The sequence below is a fragment of the Hydra viridissima genome, unplaced genomic scaffold (assembly GCF_058129835.1).
Source record: "Hydra viridissima isolate aposymbiotic clone 2 unplaced genomic scaffold, HvirCarnegie_v1 scaffold_13, whole genome shotgun sequence".
NCBI classification, from domain to species: Eukaryota; Metazoa; Cnidaria; class Hydrozoa; order Anthoathecata; family Hydridae; genus Hydra; species Hydra viridissima.
The window spans coordinates 6768539-6795337 of record NW_028324312.1 but is presented as its reverse complement, the minus strand read 5'-3'; the positions used below and the strand labels follow the sequence as shown (position 1 = coordinate 6795337).

The window sequence follows — 26799 nt, the reverse complement described above, 5'->3', positions numbered from 1 at the left end:
TATATATAATAGAATATATGATGGCTACTAAGTTGTATTGTGTGTGTAATAAAGAGTATGAAGAAGGACAGTTTATGATAGAATGTGGGAAATGTGGTGAATGGTTTCATGGATCGTAAGGGTTTTTGGTTTTTTTATCTGTACTTTTCAATTCAAGCAGGTTAAGCAGTTAAAGTTTTTGCTTATCAATTGCTCTGTTTTTAATTTAAGTTGTGTTGGGATTGAAGAATATCAAGCGCAAGATATTGAAGAGTATCACTGCACTAATTGTGAACAAGTGCATGGGCCTTTAGTATGTAAGTTACTGATCATAACCAGATTTCAAAAATGTTATTCTGAAAGGTTATTAAATGATTAAAATGTTAATTATTTAAGTTAGTCAAAAAAACTTGTGAAATATATTTAATATTTTATTTTTTGTTTTTAAATTTATAATAACCAACATTGTATCATTTCTATATTGATTTAATGTGAGATAAGCAGGTGAGATGTTAATGTTAAATTAAAATGCAAATATCATACAAATCTATCAAAGTTCAATACCTGATGGTCTTGAAATCTAAAGTTGATTATAAATCGCATCAAATTACAAGATTGGTTTACAATATTTTTCAAAAAAGCTGAAAATGGTAGTAGTTATTATTTCAATTGTTTGTGCAAAGTAGAATAACTATTTAAAATTTTTAAAAAAATTGTATTCATTTAAAACAAATGAAAAACTTTACCTTGGAAAAATTTTTTCTGACTTTTCTTTTTAATTGGTAATATTACCTTAACAAAGACAGCATTTAAGCTTACCACTGTAGCATAATGATTTTGCAACTCACCCTTTGTCTTTCAATTTGATAAAATTGTTAAAACTTTAAAAAGTATAGATGTAAAAGTTCACAAAATTAATGAATGAATATGATCAATGTTATTTTAAATTTTTTTTCATATTACTCTTTTTACCTGTTTATTTTTCTATTAGAGATGTTATTTAATTTTCTTTTTTTCTTTTTTCTTTGTTGTAATTGTTCTTGTTATCAATAATATTTAGTTGTTAAATTAAGGCACTTTAATATTTATGTATCAAACTTTTGATTACAATCATATTTCTCTAGAATTCTTTTATATTTCTTCTAGTTTTTATTATTATTATTTTTTTTTTTGAGTAAAGTTTTTTTTAAAGTTGTTTTTGAAATATGAAAGTTGAAAATGTAAAGAAAAAAAAACAGACCATAATTATTCTGTAGTAGAATCAATTCTTCTGGAAGTGTTTTTGCATTGAAAATGCAAAAATTGCAAAGCAATAAATTGCACTTTGAAGTGCAATTTGTTGCTTAGCAATTTTGTAAATTTAGAATTCTGCAGTGCCTTAGTATAAAACTACGTTAGTGATCTGTTAAATAGCCAAGAAAAGATAGCCAATTTTTTATTGTGACTGGAAATTCAGCATTGATATTTGTGTGGTTGTGATGATTTTTTGATGAGTATTGGTCCCATTATGGTCATTTATTGAATGTTTGATGTTAGTCGTTTTGTGATAATTGTTATTGTTGCAAAGACTAATTTTTTTGTTCAATTAAAAAAATAAACTGCAGGCAATCCAGACATTAAAAGAAAATCACCTTTCACTAGTTTTCTATTCAATATCCATAAAGGCTTTTATTAAATACCATTAAATATTTTTCATAATGCAGACTCGTTTGTCGATGCTACTTATGAAAATGGTGTTGTAACGCATGCGAAGGGTGAGTTGCAATATTCACATTTCTATTCACATGCTCTTTCTTGTTTGTTAGTACCTTCTATATTACATAAAAATACTAGAGTGTTGTTAGTAGAGCATCTCATTCATATATAGTTTATTCATTAAAAATTTACCAAGATTAACTTTATTTTAAAAAGTTAAACAGCTTATGAAATCGTGTAATTTTTGAATTGCTTAAAATTATATGCTTACAATCTGTTTATATTCATAGTGAAGAAACGACGAAATGTTAGCCAACATAACTACAAAGAAATACACGAAGGAACAAAGGTAATTTTGTTTGCAAAATAATAACAATCTAATTTTACTCAAATTATGAAATATTATTAATTTGTTCTAAATTTTTTTTCTGTTCAAGAAGTGGGGATTAGCTCTTTTTGATTTAGCTAAAAGTCATCAAATCAGTTTTTAAGTCAAGTAAAGTTATTATTTTGATTGACTTAAAAACTGATTAGATGATTTTTGGACTTAATATTTGGCTAAAATTAGTAATTGATGGCTAAAACAACTCATTTTCCTTTAAATACAACAGTTTGAGGCAATTACAGAACATGTGAATATTTTTCATTTGTCTTTTTTTACTTTCAATATCATTTTTCTTTTTTTTCTTTTTTTTTTTTTTGCACCAAATCTAAATTGCTTAAGTTTATGTGTAGATCCTGGGGTTATAAATAAGTGTAGTTTCTGGGACAATTAAATCATAAAGTTTTATTTTTATCGTGTACTGTCTCATTTCTATAATTACACCATAAATTTTTAAAATACTATGGTAATAAATCATATTTATTTTATTATAGTTTTTGTGTGTATTGGTTGTGTTTTCAGTTTTGTTTTCTTTGAACATTACCATTTGTGATCATTTTTGATGAAAAACACTTTTTATTTTTTGATTGTCAACTATTGATAATCTCACTGATTCTCACACTTTTCTGTTTCCAATATCCTGATGGTATTTCTATGATAAAGGGAAAAAATCTAATATTACATAGTCCAATAGTGTGAATTGTTAATCTGATTGTCTAATAGATTTCTTAATTTACTGTTCTTTTCATTGACAGCCCATAGTTTGTTAATCTGATAGTTCACAAAAAAAATATTAGAACTCTTTTTTAATTTTTTTTTTTAACCTATTTTAAAAAAAAAAATCACACTTTTCGCTATGTTTCTCTAAGTTGAAATATTGGCTTCAGATTTGCACTGAATACAACACTTTACATACAAAGTTTATAAAGTGTAAGAAAAGTTAGGCATTACCTCATCAGGCACCCCTTATCAAGGTTGCTGCAGAACAAATCCAGAAGCTTCAAATGTCATCACAAAATTTAAATCTTGTTTACAGAAATTAGCTTATTACATATACAAAAATCAGGAAGGCAAAAATACAAAGTTTGATAGCCCAATTGTTGAAGTTTGATACATATTTTTGTCTGATACTTTATATAAATATATATATGGATGTTTGTATATGCATGTATGTGTATATATCTATACATATACACATACACACATATACCACCAAAGCAACTTCACATCAAGGTTTTGCCTCCACCCTGTTTTACTGTTGGCAACACACAGTTGCATCATTTGTTCACCAACTTTTCTTTGAAAGTATACTCTTCCCTTCAAACAAAAAGTTTGGAATTATGACTTGTAGGTCCATAGAACATATTTCCAGTCATTAACAGTCAATGTTATTCTAATAATTATTAGCGGTATTATGTTCCATTTAAAATTAAGTATATAATAAGTATATGTTTCAACCCAATTTTCCATAAAAGTAACAACACTAAAATTGGATTAGATAAAAAATTTTAGATGTTTTTTTGCTGACAGCCAGAAACCCTAATTTAAATTCAATTGAAAACATTTAGGAGATATACATATATTTAGGAGATATAAGTTCAATTGAAAACATTTAGGAGATGTATATATACAAACAGTTTATTCAAATAACAAACAGTTTTTATCAGTAAATGAGCCAAAAGTTTTAATTTCCAAAACATAGGAATATTCTAAAAAATTTTTTAAACAGCATTCCCAATTGCACCTCTTTACTATTCACTTTTTAAGTGAATAGTAAAGAGGTGATGTAAAGTGTTAAAACCAACAGTATTTACAGTTTTTAAACATTTTTTAATGTTTCGTTATTAATTTTTTATCTGTGTATAGAAATGTGACACCTAAATTCTGAATTTTCTTATTTAACTACAGTTGTTTTAAATGATCTTTTCTCATTAAACTATTTGTAATAATTATGTAAAGTATCCATGCAAAGCTTAAATACATAAAATATGACTGCGAATTGAGAAATGAGATCAGGTGTATACATAAACATATATATGTTTATATATGTTGTTGTTAAAATGGTGTAATAGATAATGTTAATATTTAGATTATATATTTATATTAATATTTAGATTACTGTAAGCTATTGATTACATAGTTTAATGATTTACAATCTTGATGAATGATAATTTTTTTCAGTTAAGTAAGCCTTACTCTTAGTACCCTGTTGCTAAGCCTAACACTAGCTTTAAAATAAATATAAAAAAGTAACAATTTATAAAATCTACAAAATGATCTTTATTTGTATTTCAGCAAATTACAGCAGGAACAGTCATGTTTATTCGCCAGCTAAAAACAAAGAAATTTCTTGAGTAAGTTTTCTTGCTTATGTCTTTCTCAATCAATTTTTTTATATTTATATATACATACATACATACATACATACATACATACATACATACATACATACATACATACATACATACATACATACATACATACATACATACATACATACATACATACATACATACATACATACATACATACATACATACATACATACATACATACATACATTAGGCCACTGCCTACTAGGTGTTTTTTTTTTAAATCATAAAGAGTCACCCTGGCATTTGTTTATTGCAATGTTATTAACACAAAACAATAAGATTTACTTTTTTAAAAGTTATTTTCACTTCGGGAAATTGGATTTAATAATCACACTTTTTAGCCATTTTGATATGTTTTAAAGCCTATTTTTTAGTGGTCTAAAAGCCCGGTTTACTACTTCTGGTGCCCGGGTGCAATAATAATTTTAGGAGCTCACAGATAAAAATATAATTTTATACTAACAGTCTTCTTAAATTTTTGCAGTTGGTTGAAAAAAAAGGTTTCAAAGATAAAAAACAGAAAAACTATCGAAAACTAAGATTAAACCAAATTTTTAATAATTACAATAATTTTATGTGTATTTTTAGTTATTTTGAATAGTTGTTAAATTAATTATAAAAAAAAAAAGTTTCAATAGGAAGTTCATTAGCATTTGGGGGCCCCTAAATCGTGAAGCCTGTGTCCATTTCAGCAACTGCCCCCCTCCCTAGAAAACCGCCCCTGGAAGTTGATGTAATTAGGACATTAATATCAATAGAACTATACTTAGATAATTGACTACAGTAAATATTTCATTCAGCAGTTAAAGAAACAAACAAATAAACAAAAAGTATAACTAACATACTAGACATTCATTTTGTAAAATAGTCACACTTTTTTACGTTTCTTTTATTCTCTCTTCGACTTAGGGTTTTAGTCAAAATGAATTTGTGTCTCTTTTCGTAACCATAAACCTGTTTAGATGCCTCTGAGGTTAATTTGACTGCTCTCTCCACAGATTGAGAATTGTTAGGCATTTCTATTACACAAAGTTTTAGGTTTGATTTAATAGCCTCTCTCAGAATTTCTGATGTTATGCAAAGAGTTGTTGGGGGCTCAACCTGAATATCATCAACAGAAACAAGATAATCCCAAGACTCAGCATCAAAATTTATTTTCATTATGGATTTCGACTTAAGCTTTGGTTTAAAAGTAGTGTCTTCTTTCAATGCTCTTATTTTAAGGATTTGGTTGAGGGCTTGATTTCTTATATTCAGATTTTCATCCAGCAGCATGCAGTACAGGAAATTTTCTTGCAAACAACAATATGAAATTCCTTGTAAGTTCTTAAAAACAATGCTCTGAATCCTGCTGTCTTGAAGCTTGACTAACTGAATGGTTTTATACAGAAGTTGACAAGCATCTTTGTATTTTCCAGAGCGCTTAATAGCAAACCACATTACACAATAGACTTGGACAATATATTTAGTCATTACTAATAATTCAGGAGATGGTTTATCAGTCCTAACATAAACCATCATTATTCTTAAGGCTAGAGTTAGCCATCTAGCATGAAAAATTGGTCCAGGTTTTTTTGCAAGAAATTTTTTACATATAAAACCTTTTGAGATACCCACACAGTACTCATAAAGCATTCGCTGGTCTGTACTAAGATTGCTTATAACCTCACTGCTAACAAACAACTCTATTTCCGAATATATGGGAACAAACTCAACCAATACCTGTTCATGAAGAGTTTGATGAGATGCAGCATCTCCAATAGGCCCCTTATAAGACTTAGGACCATTTGTGTTTCCATCTAATTCACATATGATGTGTCGCAGTGGAAGTTCAACTTGATGAAGCAAACATCCTAATAGGTGCAAACTTCTTTTAAGAATTTTTTCCAGTTTTACAACCAAACCGTTATCTGCACCTGTATTAGAAGTTGTGTTATCTACAATAACAGCGACTAAGCTCTGACCACTATTATATTCTGTTAAAACATCTGCAGTAGCATTTGCCATGGTAGCGCCAGTTCCATTAGGTATAACTACATGAGTCAAATAATTTTGTGCTGTTGGTCCATATTCTGCTGTAAATGTAAGATGATGTTCTTCTTTGGTTGAAGCAACAATAATAGGATCTTCATCAGTGTTATAACTGACAGAATGTACTAATGTAGACTTGTCAATTTTTCCATCAATTCCAATAACCTTTAATTCTTTAACATCAGATAAGTGTTTAGAACTTATGATAGTGCTGATTCGTTTTTTTTCTCCAAAAACCTTTTTTTCAGTTATTATTTGTGATTTATTAAATTTTTTTACAATACCATAGTCTATTAATACAGCTGTTGCTAATGCAGCTGTTGCAGCATCGCTTATTTCAAATCGTATAGCAGCTTTTGCCAAATTTGTTAAATGAGTATAATTTTTTTCAACTGGCATGGTTATAGAAAAGTCTGGATCAGATTCAAACTTATTATTGTTATCAAATAACTCAGTATAATCAGATTGGGAATCACATTGAATTTCCACAGCAGGCAACTTAATACATCTTTTTATCTGCTTGTTAGTTTCTCTCTCTTGCTTCCTTTTTTCTCTGGCAACTGTTATTTTATCTACTGTACCAATTTGAAATCTTCCTGTTATTCCAATTTTCAATTTTTGATCTTTTAAATATTCTCTATCCAATAGTGGTACCTAAAACAATTTTAAACTTTTTTAACAAGGTGTTAACTCAGTTCAATAACAAACATGTTAAACTAACTCTAGAATAGAATAAATACAATAAAATAGTTTCAAATATATTTTACAATATCCTAAACACTTAAGAAAATCACATAGGCTTTTTTTTTATTAATAATAAAACAAAATAAAGTATTTAGCTGACAAAATGGAAGAAAAGTACACTATTTTTTCACTCTGACGTGTATTTGATTGTTACTACCAGATTCAAAGCTCTCCAAATTACTACAGATTAAAGAGCTAAATAAAGTCTAATTTTTAAAATTAAAATTATTTACCTTTTTCCCACTTTCACAGAGACAAGCAAAGTGTGTTGTTTTGCAATTCAAAGGATTCTTACACTTAACAGATCTATGCATAAGAAAAATTGCATGCATTATAAAAATATTTAAAATCTATTAGAATAATTTTAATATCATTTTTATAAAAAAGTATTACAGAAAAACTGAAAACAAAAACATCTCATTAAAATTATAAAATTATGTAAAACTATCCAATGCAATCTATTTAATTTAGCATTTAACTTATAAAAAATATCATATCAAGTTATAAAAAATTATTTGTATAAAGTTTAGCACAAGCTAAAAATAAGTATTGCATATAAAAATGAAATTAACAATTTTTCTAACCTATTATTGCAAGCTACTACTGGAAGTCCACAGCCACAAGAAGACAAATCAAACAAATGCTCAAAGTTTTAATCAAGATACTCCTTGTTTTTGTTTGCATTTTTGCATTTTCCTTAAGCAGATGAAACTCTCTTAAGAAGTCTAGAAATTTTTTTGGCTACTGACTTCTCATGGATCAGAGGAAGCTTAGGATTTACTCTACTCCAAAGACTGATCAACTCATTTGTAACTTTTAAAATTATCTCTGGAGAACTAATACTTGTAACTTCATACATATTTTTACAAATAAGATATGAATATTGAATCACTTGTCTGTAGGTTGGAAGATCGCTTATTGGAAGCTCTGATGGCAAACCAGCATCTCTTGCTTTCATTACGAGTTCTTAGGTTTTTTATTATTTTAGGCATTTCCCTTCAAGTGTGTGTGTATATATATGTTATATATATTCACACACACATTTATTTAATACTACATTAGAAATAGTGTAAAATAATGACATAAATACTAAAAACAAAAATTCCAGCTTAAAGTGTTTTAATTATGACTTCGGAATTCTAAATATGAAACTATTTGTTTATCAAAATTGCTAGCGCCCCTCATCCCTAAAACAGATGAGTCAATATTTATTTGAACTCAAATCCCTAAATAGTCATTAATTTTTTTAAATTTATATTTATTGGAATTTTTTTATTTATAGCATAAGAACATTTTCCAGGGTGACTCTTATTAAATCTTAATCCTGGCAGTGGCCTAACATACATACATACATACATACATACATACATACATACATACATACATACATACATACATACATACATACATACATACATACATACATACATACATACATACATACATACATACATACATACATACATACATACACTTGATTGAAATGCTTTATGCCTGAATAAATTCATAGTTTTAAAAAAAAGTCCTCAAAAACATTTCCTGATGAAAATTCTTTAAAAAATTATAGGAGCCAGTATACTTTAGCTAAGCGGTTTATTACATTAGCTAAAATAAGTGGCTTACTTTAATTAATCACTGCAATCAAAAACTGTTTCTTTATTTCTTTAAAGTTTTTAAAACTTTTTGTTTAAAGTATGCATTGAATTTACTTTGAGAGTTTAAGGTTATTCTTAACAGTTCATCCAAAACTCCAAAGTATCAATATATAAGAGGTTTTGAATTATTTTTAAATGATTGAACTTTTATAAAAAACAACTGTGGATTTTAATGGATTAAAAAATGTTTTGTTCACAAATTTATTTCAAGTTCTATAAATTTGGAAAAGAAGCCTTTGTTATATAATTGATAATAATGATATATTTGTATTTGTATTCTACATTGTTATATTGGAGATAATAATAATTATTATAATTGTAATTATAATAATAATAATAATAATAGTAGTAGTAGTAGTAGTAGTAGTAGTAGTAGTAGTAGTAGTAGTAGTAGTAGTAGTAGTAGTAGTAGTAGTAGTAGTAGTAGTAGTAGTAGTAGTAGTAGTAGTAGTAGTAGTAGTAGTAGTAGTAGTAGTAGTAGTAGTAGTAGTAGTAGTAGTAGTAGTAGTAGTAGTAGTAGTAGTATGTTATAAATAATAATATTTGTATTTGTATTCTACGTGGTTATATCAGAGATAATAATAATAAGAAGAAAAAGAAGAATATGAAGAATAAAAAGGTTGTATAGATAGAGGATATATATGTTGCTAATTAATAAAAAAAAATTTGTTTCTTTTTAAGTTGTAAAAATGTGGTCAAGTATTTAAATGATGGAATGTCATTTGACGTTAACTATTTGCAGCAGCATGGTTTTGATGTTCCTATTTTTGTGAAAGAGAAAACTGGACTTGGTCTTGTTGTTCCACCTTCTGACTTTACTGTTTATGATGTTGAGAAGAGGGTTGGTAAGGAAACTTTTTTTTGTTACTAATCTGTTTCTTTCTTCTGAAACTATTATGATTTCAAACAACAAAGTAATTTTTTTCTCTATGTTCATTGCTGTATTTAAACATGTTACCAGCATTAAATTGCTGCTATGAAGTCTGCTGTATGATTAGAGTAAAGAAATTTACTCACAAACTTGGCTACTGAGTCCACATTTTAAAACCAACTTCATCTCCTTATTATAAATTGTTCAAGCCAATTTTATCTGAAGTAATCAAACTTTTCTTGTTGGTTTAAAATTGATTGTCTGTGAAATTTAGTGTCTCACTTTTTATTAGTATTTGTGTAAATAATCCTCGTATATTCTGTAATACCCGTTTTACCTATGGTCTGTATAAATTAAGCAAGGATAAACTTCTAATAACAGGTTTTGTGAATTGTACATATTTCTATTTTCGAAATCAAACTCTGTGACCAAACTTGAACTGAAATCAAACTGAAATTCTTTATGCATTGGCTAATTACATGAGATCAATTTTCAAAAAAAAGACTCTGGTTTCACTGAAACAACAATTTGAAAGATTTTTTTTCCGTTTTTTTTTTTTACAGCAGCAAAATCCCAATGTTGGCTTTGAGAGATTTATTAACAAAATCAGCTAATAGTGTTAAGGCTGAAGGAAATAAAAGCTCAAACAAATATTTTAGGTGCTTATCATAACAGAAATGAAGACTTGCGCTACTTTTCACTCAAGAAAATGAGTTTTTTTCTGTTTTGGTATAGATGGGTACTTATAATAATAGGAATAGCAAAATATAGACCAAATGATTGGCATCTTTTTCTGGTAAAATTATCTTACATAAGGTTTTTTTGAAAATACATTATGTATAGACTTATCTTATTCTGTAGAATAAAATCTTATCCAAGTTAAGAAAAAAAAGTTTAAAAGTTGAAGAAAAATAAAAGTATTCAACTTTTTTATGTGAAAAATAAAAATTTTTTCATGTTAAGGTTTCTCTTCATGCCATCATTTTGTTCAAACAACTGTCATGTTATCTTTGAAGGTCTCTTAAATGAGTTTAAAAAATACAAAAAAATTTCATTCAAAAGCTCAAAATCATTTAATCAGAATCCTTTCCAAATTAACAATAAGCAAATGTATATGGTAATTTTTTTTTCACTAGACCTAAAATGCAAACTATCTTTTTAATAGAAAGATATTTTTGTTTTAAGAAATTTTCTTTAATGATCTTTATGTAAGGTAATACTTATTTTTTAACAGCTGCAGTTTTGTGTTTAAAATGTAACCGTAACAGCATAAGGTTTATTTTCTTGTGTTAAGTTGTTTTAAATACCTTATTATGTTAGGACCTTTATTTGACATTCATGTGATAGATGTAGCCAAGCAGGTAAGGCTCTTTTTTATGCTCTTTCATTATTTTTATTTATTGTTTTTTATTTGTTTTTCATTTGTTTTACATGTTCAATGGTTTAAAAAAAGTTCTTCCTTAAGAAGAAAAAAAAAAAGAAAAGAAAAACCAAAAGTGTGTTCTCCGCTGATTCCCATTCAATGGGCCCCAAATAGCACCCCAAAAAAGGTTTTAGAGTTCTATTATGACTAGAAGTGATATATATATATAAAATCTGAGTTTTACTGTTTCAAAATTAATCTGACTTATCTCAAAAGAAAACAAAAAAGTATATTTCTTATACAAGTGTTATTGTAACTATTTAAGCTTTTATCAATTCACATTTCTAAATCTGAAAATTTAAATAGATGACAAAAAAACTAGTATTTATCAGCAAATCAAAGAGTTTGTGGTTTAGAAAACAAAAAAACACATTTCTTAAAAAATTACAGTTTTTCTTGACAGTTTCCAAGCAGAAAAATTTCCAGCTAAAAAATGACATATTGAAGGTAATCTTCATCTGGTACAGCGGTGGCCAAAAGTCTTGGAACAAAACATTTAACGACCAAAAAAATTTATTTTTGATCTAAAGTATAAATTTTGAAGGTTTGAGGTATATTTTTAAAGAGAATGTTGTTTAAAAAAATACTTACAACTTATTTATTTTTTTATTTATTTTACTGTTATCGTTTATTATTTTTAGTATAAAAATTTATCATAACATAAAATATGTTGTTCCAAGACTTTTGGCCACCACTGTACATTAAAATCTTGAATGAACTTTATGTTTCTTTCTGCAGCTTAGGGTAGTTCAAGGCTATTATTGAGCCAACTTTTTATATCTGCCTTTGATATGCTGAAATGTTTGAAAAGAAGATAACTTTTCTTAGAAATCAACTCATGTTGCTCTGTGGTCTCTCTAATTTATGTACATTTGAGGTTTTACAGTTTTATGTAATCTTGGTGGTTTAAGATGCCGAAATTCCAAATTCTTCAAATTCACCCGGAGCTTGCATTTTTTGTAGCTTTGTTTTAGCTGGGACCTTTTCTTCCCCCAAGTACCACACACACATTGTTGATGAATTAAGTATGCTTTGAGGCAAAGTATTTCTAAGTATTATATTTGACCTTTTCCAAAGCATAGGTTGTCTGAATAATTTTCAAATATTTACTGAGATCCTGAACCCTAAATTCTTTTTCAAAATATCATGGAACATAGCAAATTGCAATTAAAAGACTTGGAGCTTTCAGTTGCAGTGTCTCTTTGTCTATTAAGATACCATTGATAACTTTGCCATGCGCTGGTTTGGTGAAACTTGAAATCTAGTATTTTAGCTCCAAGGAAGAACAAGGCTAGCTTACAGACAATCCTATAATCGTTCCTTGAAAATAACAAAGTATTAGTTGCATATATCAAAATGTCTTTGCTCCCTATGCAATCATGTGAAAAACAGAGCCAATCTTTAGATGATTTCTTTGGCAGTCCGACTTGCATAAACTCTTTTTTTAACTAACTTTCTCTCAGATTTCAGGCTACATCTTCTTTAGGTCAGTATATCTTGAGCCATTAGTTTTCTCTCAAGAAATTTTAAATACTGCAGTTTTTGAAACTTTAGGTAGAAATTATATGGCAACATTAGGTAAGTGACAAATTTATAGCAGCAATAGGGGGGCTTTTTTGACTTTACACAAATAAGTCATAAGAAAAAGGCAACTTGTATAAAATAGATAGATTCTACTATGATATTTATCTTAATTTTAAATGAAATATATTGTGCTAGTGCAGAGCAAATAGTGTTGTATATGCCATGTCTAAACTGGAGATTTAAGAAAGATAAAATGGTAAAACTCAGAGTCTACATCTATCACTTCTACACTTTCTATATATAAAGACTACATGGAAAAAACCACAGATTTCACAAACTTTTGTGCTTGTGTCCCTTTCATCATGTACTGGTGCTTACTTATTACTTCTGACAATATACAAGTTAAAAACACCTTTGTCAGGCACTATAGAGGTGTTTAAAAATGTTTAACATTAAAATTTCCTTTTTCTCAAGAATAGAAAAAGTGGATAGCTGTGGATCTTCCCCTGTAGTCTTCATATATGTGTGTGTATATATTTGTTAAAATTGATATTCTGGGCATCCTTATATATATGCATATGTATAAGGATGTCCAGAATATCAATTATTAAAAAAAAAAAAAAAAAAAACAGGTTCAGAAGCTAATCCCATTCTCTAGGGCATATGGATCTGAAAGTTATTAATTTTAGGTTACTGAGATCATTAGAATATGTATTTATATATTTTCATTTTTAAATATATATCACCTCTCCACAATAGACACCCACCCCAATATTTTTATGAAATCTTGGAAATAAGTGTTAGTAGACAGATCTTCATCACTAACCCAACTTCAATGTCTTACTTACAAAAATCAAAATTTTTGGAAATCAAATAACTACTCCCATTAACTAGTTTGGCTAGTTTTGTGCTTTCAACTTCTGGTTTTGAATGATTAAACTCATCAGAAACATACTTCAATAGTCAGTTGAAGATATTGGAGTATGATGTCCAATAGTCAGTCTAAGATATCTCTTCTTCTTTTCAATAGATAATTTATCACTCCCTAAAGCCATCACTATTAAGTCAGGAGTTAAATACCAATTATGACTCCCAAAGCTCTGAAGTAAAGCTTCACCCACTGTTGAAATCACGTTTATGATTGTTTTGTAATATATAGTACCTCTGCCTAATATTGATTGTGTGAACTCTTGACTCTGTTCTTTCAATCTTCTTGCTAGTTTCTCTACGTTATTTCAAGTGTTCCTTTCTTTCTGCTGCCCTCTTCACTCTGCTGACATAATCTTCATGTGCCATTGAAGCAATGAAACCTGTTTTTTCAGGTTTTTGATAATTATAGAAACTAATCTTTGTCTTAAGAAGCATTGTTTCTCATTCCATCAGTCATGATGTCTTTTTCTAAATTTTTGATCAGCAAATTCTTTTTTCGGTTTTGAGATTTTCTCAGCACATCTGTCCCAGTTCAAAGAATGCTTTTTCATCATATGCTTGCATAGATAGTGAAGTTTTAACACTGTTTAATTAAATGTCCAGATGTAAAATTTGGAACCAAATCCTGAATTTTTTAAGTATGGAAACAAGAAAAGAACATTCTTGACTTAAAACTAAATCACTCAATATTTTCCAAAAAAGCTTTATATTTGTTGCTGCTGAATGATGAACTGATATTTCCATGATATGTCACCATTTGTAGAAAGCTGTCTGTCAGGTAATTCTCTCAGTGGATTCTTTAGTAGATAAAAGAAATGTCTGCACTTTTATGTTTTTAATTTTAGATTTGATTTCTTACTGTTTACTTTCATCTTTTTCTTTGTTTTTTTTTTTTTTTAAAAAAATTGCTGTACTTTCTAAATAATAAATTGAAAAAAGGTATTTAGACCAAATGGTTTGCTATAGGTGGTAAACAAACAAAAAAATACATCATAATCACAAATTTACAATTCAAAATTGTTGAAGAATATATGTGGTTTTAATGGTTTACAATGAACTTTAAATGCTACCTATTTTCATTATTACAAAAAATTTCATTTATTATTGACAGAACTCCTACCATGTTGTTTCTAATTAGAAGTCAGATGAAAATGTCAGAAATACACAAGAATATTGTGTAATTCTGACCATTATTTTACTGAAACCTAGGTCAGAATTACAATTTCCCCTCCTAACATCAGAATTATGAAGTATCAATTTTACTAAACTACTATTCTGAGTTATCAGCCAAAACGTACTTGTGAAATTTTTTTCTCTTAATTTGAACTTTTTTGCTGATTTTAATTCTGAATGTGTTTTTGGCAGTTTTTTTAACTAATAAATCATGAAACTGTGAAACTATCATTTTTATCCAAATAATTACTTATTTACAATACTTTCAAATTATAATAAAAGAGTTGTATAATAGCTTTAATAAATTCTGTTAATTCTTTTATCAGGAAGACTTGAGAATGAAGATGCGAGAGTGGACTGAGTATTTTAACAGCCCTATTCGAGGAAGAGTCCTGAACGTTATAAGTCTAGAATTTTCTAAAACAAGGTTATCTATCTTTATGTTCTCTCTGATTAACTCGTTGATGTTCAATCAAATTTTATGATTTTAGATTGGTTTTTTAAATTGCATTTCTTTTAGTCTTTCAGAATTAGTAACAGCACCTGAAATTGTTCGTAATTTGTCATGGGTAGAAAACACATGGCCAAAAACTCAAAGTGTAGAGAGGTTAGTCATATGCTGTCGGTATTATGTTGTATGTTGCTAGGTAGACACTTCTCAATGAGCACATGTCAAATTTTGGCAAAAATAAAAATAAAAAAAAAAAAAGAATATTCAAGATATTCTCATCAAATAAAAATGCTTATAGTTTTTGAGTTCTATAAATGATAATACATAAATCAAGTGATGAGTAGATTTATCATATTCATAATTTTTTTTTTTTTTTAAGTATTCAAAAATGAATTATATAAGTATTAATAACAGTTACCATTAATAGAGGTACATGCTTATATGAAGACCTTTTCTGATGGTTCTAACTCAAGACTTAGAGCAGTTAGAAAAGATGAAAAAGTTATCTCTTATCAACTTATATACACCAACTCAAGATTTTTTTTTTTAACTAAAATAAAATAGTTGTATATTAGTTTACTTGACAATATTGTGTAGACATTCATTGATATATCTGTATAATGGATGATTGTAGGCTTAGAAAAGTATATGCATTATGGAATGACCTTTTCAAATAATGAATTTGTTTTTTTTAGTAGCAATTTTCACTTTTCCTGTTTTTGTTTAGCTGAATATTCCTATATCTAAGTTTTTAGTGTATAAGTGTTAAATAATTACTTCTTGTTCTTAATATATTTTTATAAACTTTAAATATCTATTTTTATTAGCTTTCTAATTTTTCACTATTTTTCCTTTAAAGCTCACACACTCCTCCTGCAGTAATGAAATATTGTTTGATGGGTGTAAAGGACTGTTATACAGATTTCCATGTTGATTTTGGCGGAACATCAGTATGGTATCATTTATTGCGTGTAAGTTATCTTCTGTTGTTGTTCTTTTTGCTAATAATATTAAACAAATAGTAGCAAAAAATTTAGGAATAAAGCTGGTAAAATTATAAAATAATAGAATAAAAGTCTGACATATAGAAAAAAGATTTGTTAAGTCAAAAAAGCACCACCTGTGTGTCATACCAAGCACCCTCAGTCTATCATGATGCTAGGAATCATCACTTCTAATGCAGAAAAATTTCCACCAATTTACATCAAAGAGAAATAAAAAAGTTACCTCTGATGTGTATATCAGCTTACTAAAATGTTATGCAGTGCCATGGCTGAAGAAGACATTCCTAGAAAACAATCACATCTTTCAACAGGACAATTCACTTTGTCATGGGTCCAGAAAAACCCAACAATATCTTCAGGACAATATGGCTAATTTCTGGCCCAAAAATTTTTGACCACCATCCAGGCCTGACCTGAATCCCCTTGACTATAGTGTGTGGAGCGAAGTTGAAAAATAAGGATTGCAAAAAGGCTCACTTAAGTGTTAACTCACTAAAGTCATCAATTACCCTTGCTTGGAACTCAATGTCAAGGGACTATATAATCAGCACCTGGAAAAAGCATTTATCTTCAACTTTTCTTTTATTAATATTCCATGAATATAATTTTTTAGTGTTTTAAAAATTCATTTTGAAAAATGTTCTAAAAAGTTCACGATTTGCTGCCGCACCCTGTAGGGTTGATATTAATATTTGCAGCATGTGTAGAAAGTTACAAATAACTATTTGTTTTATACAAATTGTGACAACTTTCACCTCATGAGTATAGTAAACTTTCCAAGATTTAGGCTTGTAAATGATAAAGTTCTTGAACTTGATGAACTATTTTTTATTTAAACTTTTATCATTATGCAAATGGTGTTTCATCGTAAAACTTAAAGAAATTCACTCAATTATGTCTATTTTGTATAAAGTTCTAAAGATCATGGTTTTTAGTGTAAAACAAATATTAATAGATTAAGCATGAAAACACTATTAAACCAATAGATAAAACAGCAATGATAACATGATGACATAATCCATAGGTCTATCATCTAGGAGTCTTTAGGTATATTATGTAGGAATCTAGGTATATCATCTAGGAGTCTTTAGGTCTTTCATCTAGGAGTCTTTAGGTCTATCATCTAAGAGTCTTTAGGTATATCATCTAGGAGTCTGTAGGTATATCATCTAGGAGTCTGTAGGTATATCATCTAGGGGTCTTTCAATGTCATAAAATTTAATCTCTCATTAAACAAGAGAGAAAAATTAAAAAAAACTAATAATTTGTCAACTTTAAATTCTTATTTTTTGATTAAGTTCTTTAATTAACCATGATAAATAAGCTAATTTTGTGTGTACTAAATAATTGCCTTAACTGTTTATTAGTGAAGATGGCAGTAAGTATTTTTGAATAATTTTTTTTTCCCCAAATTGATTCATGTTTCTAACAAACCATGGGATAATTTATTCATTCACTAGCATGGACTTTTTATGTTTTATCAAAACTGACAAACTTCGTTTAACAATTCTTAACTTATATGGAATTGTCTGTAAAGATGAACAGCTTGTCAAGAAGTTGTTAATTTCTTTGTTTGTTAAAAATACTTTCACAAATGAAATGTTTGTTAGTGACTATTTCAACAAATTGTAACTATTTTAATAACATGGAATGTGACTGACAACTGCGGTAATTAAGAAGTTTACAACTATGTTTTACCCTTAACTTATTGCCACCTAATACTTATTGGTTGTGAACTCAAATCTCTTGTGAATTCAAATGATGCGGTTCTGTAGTAAAAATGTGAAAATAAAATTATTTTTATTAAAGCATAAATTTTCTTTAGAAATTTCAGCAGTTAAAGTTGTTAGTGACAATCAGTTGTTTGTTAAAAGTAATTGCTAAAAACTTTTTCACTGGTGGATGATTTTAGTCTAAAGTATTATTTTTGTTTTGCGTCCTACATTCATTGGAAAAAACATGATTTTTTGATAGAGATAAGTCCAATAAACAGATTGATCTACTGTTACAGATGCTTGTTGTGCTTCAAAAAAAAAAAATTCTTTTTCTGAGAAAAAATTCAAATTCTGAGAAGTTTTCAAATTTCTCACTGATTAAATTCATAAAATTTCTTTTTTTCCTGTTTTTTTTTTCCTTTCTTTTCTGTTTTCTTTTGGTTGTTAAAACAAAAATTTAATACACTATCAATCAAAGCAGAATGCTAAGTAGTTGTATTGTATTATCATTTTTATGTTTAAGAACCTTTCAGCTCTTTTAACAATGAAAAAGAGATAAACAAAAGTTGGTTATGCAAATGAAAGTGGTTTGAGGAAGTGGGTTGAGTCACTCAAAAAAGAGCAAGAGAAAAGTTCTCCCAACTATGAACCATATTATTATTGTTGAAATTCTATCTGCTTCCATATTATTGAAATCTGTAAATGCAGAGTGGCCTGTCTCTTTGACCCTTGGTTTAAGGAGGGCATTTTAACCAACAAAATAAGTAAAAACAACAATAAGTAAAAAATTCTTTAAAAAATGAGTAATTCATATCAATTAATGAGATTTTTTGAAGTAAATTACACTCACATCAAAAACTGTTTTTTATTCCATTCTCAATCAAAATATTTTTAAGTCTCAACTCTATTGTGCACACACAATCAGTACATATTGCATGTGCATATAAACTAAAAAACAAAATAATACATACAAACTAAATGCATGCATACTAAACATGCATACGGTTTTATTACTCTATAAAAAAAAAAAAGTATCCTATTTAATAAGTTATGTTTTAGTTATCTTGTTTTGTTAGGGTGAAAAAGTATTTTATCTTATCGAACCAACCAATGTAAATCTAAAGAAGTTTGAGCAGTGGGCCTCATCCTCTAATCAAAACCAAATATTTTTTGGTGATAAAGTTGATAAATGTTATAAAGTTGTTTTGCAGGAAGGGAATACATTGTTTATACCTTCAGGTAAACCTAATACATTTTTTTGTAAATAGATTCTAAATTCTGTTTTTAATTTCAAATTTTAAATTTTACATTTTTATTTTAGATAAATTTATAATATGAACTGCACAATTTATAATATGCATTGCACAAAGCACTGGTTTAGATGACAGGCGTGATCTGTATAGGGTCCTGCCTTGCATATTATATTCTATTCTGAATCTATTTCACCCGCCTAACCTGCACTAATTTTAAATGTCTCTTGTTTAATTAAAGGATGGATTCATGCAGTGCTTACTCCAAAAGATTCACTTGTGTTTGGTGGTAATTTTCTTCAATCATTTAGCATTTCACGCCAGCTAAGGTATTTACTTAAATAAACCAAGTAATTTTTCATTGATATAAATATCATTTATTGGTTTATTACTTGTTTGTATTTTTTTTCAGTATTTATCAGCTTGAAAAAAGGTTAATGACACCTTTAAAGTTTTTGTTTCCAAACTTTGAGACCTCCAACTGGTATGCTGCTCAAGCTATATTGAGAAAAATAAAAGGTTTAAATTTAGTTTGTTTTATGCTCGCTTTTTGCTGAATCAGCAACAAATGTTACGTTTAACAAATGTTAAAATGAATTTTTTTTTGTTTTAATTTAAAAGGAGAAATTGTAAAATAAGTTAAATATTATTAATATTATAAATATATAAGTATGAAAATACAAAATATTTAAATATCTGCTTTCTTGTATTATCTTTTAAAATTTCTTTTTTTTTTAATTTTATTAAGAATACTTTTTTTGTATAACAGAAATAAAACTGTGATGTTTTACTTGTTGTAGAGATACATGCTGCTGGCTATAAGGTTCCCTCATTCTTATTGGATGGCATTCAAGATTTAGTTACAGCTCTTAAACAATGGATAGGTAAAAAAGATGAATTTATCAAATTTCATAAACTGCAAATACCTGTAGATATAAATCCTTCAAAATTGATCAAGTCTTTAGAGAAAGAAGTAAAGGAGGATATGGTGAGTATAACTCGATATGAACTGAACTTGTGCTATAAATCTCAGTCTTTCAAAATTATGCATATACACTATACAAATATATAAACACTACAACATTAATACATTAAGAAAAGATTTGAAATATATTTGTGATATTTAAAATCCACAATAAACATTAACTATGATATATATTGACTGTAAATTAAGAAGACTTTCTTTAAATGTTGTAGAATAAAAAAGATGATTTTCCTGACAGTTTGCTATCGCCTGCGCATTTGTCATCTGTTCAGATATTGAAACTAAAGTTTAGAAAATCAGCAGAAAAAGCATCATCTCAATCTTCATGTGACGAATCAGACTCAGAAAATTCAGCTAAAAAAAAAGAAAAGATGAGGGAATCGCACAGTAAAATTAAGTCTTTAAAAGCCAATGCCTTGCCTTCAATTAAATTAAGTCTTAAAACTGGTTTTAGAGATGATGGTAGCATTTCAGATTGCATAGAAAAAAAAGATGGCAGTGATTTAAAGTTACAATTATCTAGCAAGACATTATCGTGAGTTTTATTTTTCTTGGTTAACTTTTGCAAACTTAAAATGAAAAATAATGTAACGTTGAGGTAAACTTTAAAGTTAGTTGAAGAATTAATTAAACTTTCAGCAAAACCTCCCAGCAGTATTCATTGTTTTGGTTTGTTTGTTTTTTTATTTTAAATTTTCTTATCATTTTCCTGTAAAATTGATAAAGCTTATCTTTGCAGTGTGTTAAAAGACGATGAGACAAAAAGGGGTACAGCTATTAAACTAAGGTTGTCTTGTAAGGAACTTACAGATTTTTTTTTACCAAGACTTTTTTTTTTTACTTATGTTAAATTTTTAACATTTTTAAACTTGTTGTTTATTCTGTTGTTGTAGTGCCTTCCATGAAGAATGTAAATGATTCGTATTCTGCAATTGATAATGGACACGTCACTACTGGCTGCTCTAAAATTGATATAAAGTTTGTTGTTGGTTTTTTTTTCTTTTTGAAATGAATTCTTTTCTTTTTAACAAAAAATTTGAATTTGGTTTTTTTTATTTAGTGCAGAAATTGAAGCTGCTAAAAGAGATACTTTTATTGAGTCTGAATTTCCAAAAAAAAATCTGTTTTTCTCTCAAAAACCTACAGTTGATGACCCTACTGTTAAACCTGTCACCTTTGCTCTTTCCAAAACATCAGAGAAAAAGAGTTTGTCAGCAGACTCTCCGATTAAAAGTGAAGACGAAAATGATGGATATGTTGTTGATTATTTACCAAAAATAGAAAAGAAAAAAGCAAAAAAACGATCACACTCTGAGTCAGGCTCAGATTACGACCCTACTGTCGACAATTATTATCAAGATGAAAACTACGGTAGTTCAATTTTGCTTTTATTTCATGTTTTCAATAATATTTATAAAATGGGGAGGAATATTTATATTTCATAAAAATCATTAAAACTAAAAAGTTATATGCTCATGTATGCTCTTTGTGTTTGTTTCAGTGTACCCACGTATTGATGTAACAAGTGATTTAAATAGGGATGATTTTTCATGGAGACCTGGACAGCGGAAGTCGTCAAAAATAATCCATGACAAAAAAAAATGTTAACATTTCTTTTTGTTTACTTTTATTCTTTTTAGTTCATTAATTTTAAAGAGTGCAAACAAAAGTGTAATATTATAATTTTTTATTTCTAAAAACTATTTGTTTTATTTGGAAAGCTGTATAATATGTTTTTAGCCTTGCAGACCAACCGTTTAAAGCAAGCTTATCCCAAAAACCTCTTTCCTTCAGATGGAGACTTATCTGTGAGTACTCTTTTTCTTCTTTCTTTTTTTTTTTACTTTTAAAAGAAAGTCTAAAGTTTGTTAACAGAGGAAGGTGTTTGAAGTGATTAAAACTTTAGTTTTATTTCTCTTTTTTGGTGAGGATAATTTTTCTTTTTTTAAACCATTAAAATTCAAGTTTAGTAGTTTAAAAATAAAAGACAGTTATTATAATACAAAATACTAATATAAACTTACTGAATATTAAGAACATTAAAGATTTCATTCATCCGAACAAAAGATGTAATTGATATTAGATTAATATGAGAATTAAGATTGGTAACAATTTTTTTGAAACTCAATGGCATAAAATGAAGTACATTTTTAGTGAGTTGGAAAGGAAGTTCTTTTGCACTTGCACCATTATAAATGGATCTCAATAGAGCATGGGAAACTTTATGATTTTCTACAATGTTCTAGCATTTTTTTTTTAATGATCAGCAATAAATTATTTTCCATGAAGTTTCCATGCAACTTTATAAATGAGTACATGTGATTCACTTGACATGAAATGTCAAATCAAAAATTCCATATTTGATTTGACATTTCATGTCAAGTGAATCACATGTATTCATCATACACTAAAGCATCAGTAAGTTGATGCTGAAGAGTGAGCAGAACCAAACCAAATCCTCACCAAAAAAAAGTCATGTTGTCAGTGTGGTAAGATGTACATGGAATTGTACATTTTGAGCTACTTCCTCACAACACAAACTTTTTCTCCAGACATCACTAAAAGCAGCTATCACCTTTTCCATGCCCTGCAATTTCATATCCCAGGGAAGAGCTTTGATGATGTTTGTCAACGCAAAGCCAACATTTGGAAATACACTGGTTTTTTATGTCAATAAAAAAAATAATTCATCATCCTTGTCCATTATTTTTAAAAATATTTATTTAGAAATAAGTCTTGGGATTTTTAGTTAATCTCTTCTTTTCTTGAAACAATTGAGGTTTAAGTAAAGTATTCCTAATTTTTCTTGAAGTAATCAAGACGCAATCTTGAACAATCAAGACACAAACAAAAAATTCTTTAAGTAGGTTTGGAAATAAATGAAGTGAATGGTACATCAATGTCTAACAACCTAGAATACGCCTAATAATTTGACTTCCCTTGCCTATACACCTAAGTAGCTCTTGCTCTAACTAGGCCCCAGATCTAGCTATAACGAAAAAAACTTGTATTTTTTGTTCCTACTTTCAATACCATAACTGTAGTATCCTTTAGGAAGGGCTCTTTGTCCTCTTTAGCCTTCATTTGACATTACAGTGCTTCTGTTACAGACTCCTAGGTTGTGGAAGGTTGTGATTTCTGAAGCTACTTTTAAAGCAACATAGCCGACTCTCTTAAAAATTCTTTATTCTGGAAAGAGTATATTCACTTAGATTCACGTTTAACAAAAAAGGCGTTTTGCATATAACGTTTTTCAGATAAGCATTATTTTAAGAGCACAGAAATGATAGTGTGTTTTAAATAATAGCTCAGAAAAACTCTAATTGTGAAAATCATTAGTGTATTTACTTTTTCGAGGTGAACTGATCCCTCTCCGTGTTTAGCTTAATTTGTTTCCAATTATTTTATTGCAATTTTAGCTAACAGGGTATATGCATACATGCGCAAAAATAATCTTTATACTAAAGTATTTCAATAAATTGATTAAAACAAATTGTCTGAGTCAAGTTCAATCTCGGTAAGTTCAGTTAATCTCAGTAAGTTATGTTAATCTCGGTAAGTTCAGTTAATCTCAGTAAGTTAATCTCGGTAAGGTCAGTTAATCTCAGTAAGTTATGTTAGCTCATAAAATTTGGTTTTTACTAAAGTAGTAAAACATGGATTCTATTTCATTAAAAAAAAAAAAAAAAAAAAAAAAAAAACATCAGCACCTTGATGATGGTCGGAGGTGTAACTGATTGAGCAGTAGTATCAGAGGTTATAATGTTTTTTAATTCAAAACAATTTTAAATATTGAAATACGATTTTTATTTCATTTTTAGAATCATGTTAAAGATTTAAAAGAAGTAACTTCAGGTAATTTTTTTTTTTTTTTTCTTTTTTTATACCCATAATCTATCAGTTCCCCTAGCATATTAGTTTGTAATTTGAATGAAATTTAAACTATTATGTTGTTAAAGTTCAGAAAAATAAAATTGATTATAAGGAATATGCTTATTCGATTACATACCTCTTAAAGTTAGCAGTTATCATTGGATACATTTATCGAAAGAAAACGTTCATTGAGATGCTTTTTGAATTTATTTAAGTTTTTGCAATTTTAAAAAACTAATTTTACATTAGATGTAAGGATAATGATAACTGTTTCTACTCAAATCACTTTATACAAAAAGCATATTAAAATTCAGTTTCGACCGGCTCTGGATTTATCATTAAAAAAAAAAAAACTCGATATATTATAAATGAAATGCTTGTCAACTAACAGGTGTTGCAGTTTATCAATCCATTCTTGCATCGAGTTGATCAAGAACCATAAGAAACTCTTCCTATCTTTTGCCCCAATTTGAACATGCATTACGAGAACCATTCTTAATGCTAATGTTCTTTTTTTTTCCCATACATTTTTGTATGTTCTACATTGAGGACTCGCATAGAAGAAAAGAAGGATCACTGGACTTCAGTTTCATATCCAGTGTTTTTTAGGGTCTTAAAATTGTGGCTTAAAAGAGGTTTGAATTCCTATCCCCTCCTTTGTTATGAAAATTGCATTAAGCTTTCTGTTTTTTAAATCGATTTTTAAAATAAATTTTTGAGATAACTACAATTTAAGTCATTTATATAGATGGTTTAAGTTAATTGTAATTAATTTAAATTATATTCTACACGTTTTTTTTTTTTTTTTTTTTTTTTGTTTGTTTTTTTTTTTTTTGTTTGGTTTTGTTTGTTTTTTTTTATAAGAAACGCGTTTATAAGAAACTTGTGTAAGAAGCCCCAAAAATCTTAAGACACTACTTGTTCTAAGTTACTTTTCGATAAGAACTTATTAAGAGATCGAGAAATACTTCCTAATTTGTGTTCTGTTCAGGGACAAGCCTGAAGATTATATTACATTGAATGATATTGATGGAATTCAAATAATTTTAGTTGACTGTAAAATATTTAATCTTACTTGTGAACATGTTTTCAAATTGCATTTTATTTACTTTTTCTCTCTTTTGATAATCTGAAATTTAAGAAGCTCTTAAGAAACTTTAGTACTCGAGCTGTTAAAAGGTAGCCTTTAAATATGAAACTTTCTAGTACTAACTCATTTGCTTGGTTTTTTATAAATAAAAAAACGTGAAATTCATCTCTGTTGGCGATCAATCCGATTAAATGCTCTGTCTTCTACGACTTTATATGCTGGATTTATTTTGCTAAATCGTTTTTAAATCTCCACCCGTTGAGTATGCTCGAAATATATTTGCCTCGAAGTGTCTTTCATTCTTAAAATTGTTGCTTCAGCTGTTGCTGCCTCGCGTTTCGCTTTTAAAACGAAAACCTTGCGTAATAAGTGCAAATAATAGTTCATGCTTCGATCAAATTTACGGTTGTTTTTACCGACTTTGCAGAAAGATCTCCATTTAAGGAAAAGTTTTCGTTTCTCAAACAGCTTCTCATAAAAGAAACACAATCTATAACTTTCTTGGATCTTTTGCAATCTGCAACAATTTTAAGGTCTTTAAGTATACTTAGATATAATCTAATCAATTCAGTATTGGAACTTTTGTGCTTTTTGAGTACTGGCCAGTTTAAATGATGAACACTACACAAACTCAGTAGGCAACGAGTTTGTTTTTATTTCAGGGGGTTTTGTAAACAGTGTAATTTTTTGAAAGGAGTCAGAGGTTAAACTTCTTAAAATTTCCTGCTAAAAACACTTAAGAAATGACAGCTAAAACAAAAATATATACAAAATAGAAAGAGAAACGAAAATAAAAATATAGCGACATTGAAAATCGAAACTGAAAAAAGATTATACTCCATCACATGGCTAGATTTTACAACGTTGTATGTCGTATTTACAATGTTGTATGTCGTATTTAGAACTGCAAGCTTTTAAATAAACATATCGGTAAAATTAAAATTTCAGCGATTATTATTCCAATTAAAATTTCAGCGATTATTTCGCACGTTCCAAAAGATTTGAATTTATTTGGATTCGTTTTCGCGGGGTTTGATTTAAGCGAGATATTTAAACTTTTTTTATAAGTTGTGCTAAACGAGAACTTATTTCGTAATTTATTTGAGATTTGCGAGCATTACGCAATAACCCGTTTTTGAAGTATTCGAATTCGTTTCTTGAAGTTTCGAGAAGATTTATATATAAAGAAACACAAGTGTTAACATTTTTTATTATTATTATTATTATTATTATTATTATTATTATTATTATTATTATTATTATTACTATTATTATTATTATTATTACTATTGTTATTATTATTATTAATTTAAAGAATTTAATACCTGTTTCAATCTGAAAAGTATTTTGAGCATTCTTCTTAGTCTTTTTTTTTTTTTTTTTTTTTTTTTTTTTATAATAACAGTGTTTACTTTTAGGTCCTGCGAAATCCGTCCAAGAAAAACCCAAGAAAGGTTTTGCAACGGCGAAACAGCGACTCGGTAAACTCTTAAATTTACATAAAACGGGTTCAAGATACATTCGAAAATAGCTTTATTTTAATATTAGAATACTATTTATTGAAATTTAAGTATAAATATATATAAATTATATTTGACTGTATATTTAAGATTTAAAAATAAAAATCTCTCGAATAAACATTTTTCAGA

At 28.0% G+C, this 26799-nt stretch overlaps 1 protein-coding gene and 1 pseudogene across 3 annotated transcripts; one reads left to right on the top strand and one right to left on the bottom strand.

Moving 5' to 3' along the window:
- Window positions 1-26799, top strand: LOC145194952 (lysine-specific demethylase 7B-like). 2 transcript variants are annotated; one of them, XM_090070581.1, is made up of 22 exons: window positions 6-115; window positions 211-296; window positions 1683-1733; window positions 1965-2023; window positions 4352-4410; window positions 9543-9706; window positions 11053-11093; window positions 15109-15209; window positions 15303-15389; window positions 16093-16204; window positions 19029-19191; window positions 19444-19531; window positions 19615-19721; window positions 20003-20190; window positions 20400-20722; window positions 20927-20982; window positions 21081-21165; window positions 21248-21558; window positions 21689-21790; window positions 21928-21995; window positions 24009-24042; window positions 26569-26799. In XM_090070581.1, the coding sequence occupies exons 1-22, from the start codon at window positions 18-20 to the stop codon at window positions 26679-26681; spliced, it is 2496 nt and encodes an 831-aa protein (XP_089926707.1). In that variant the 5' UTR covers window positions 6-17; the 3' UTR covers window positions 26682-26799. The 2 variants fall into 2 exon arrangements, with proteins under 2 accessions (XP_089926708.1, XP_089926707.1); XM_090070582.1 differs by lacking the exon at window positions 1683-1733 and having other exon boundaries at window positions 1-115.
- Window positions 5936-8316, bottom strand: LOC149880206 (uncharacterized; annotated as a pseudogene). Its single transcript, XR_016446286.1, has 3 exons — window positions 7791-8316; window positions 7440-7512; window positions 5936-7116 (listed from the first exon to the last, which is right to left on the bottom strand). The product of XR_016446286.1 is annotated as an uncharacterized LOC149880206 (transcript).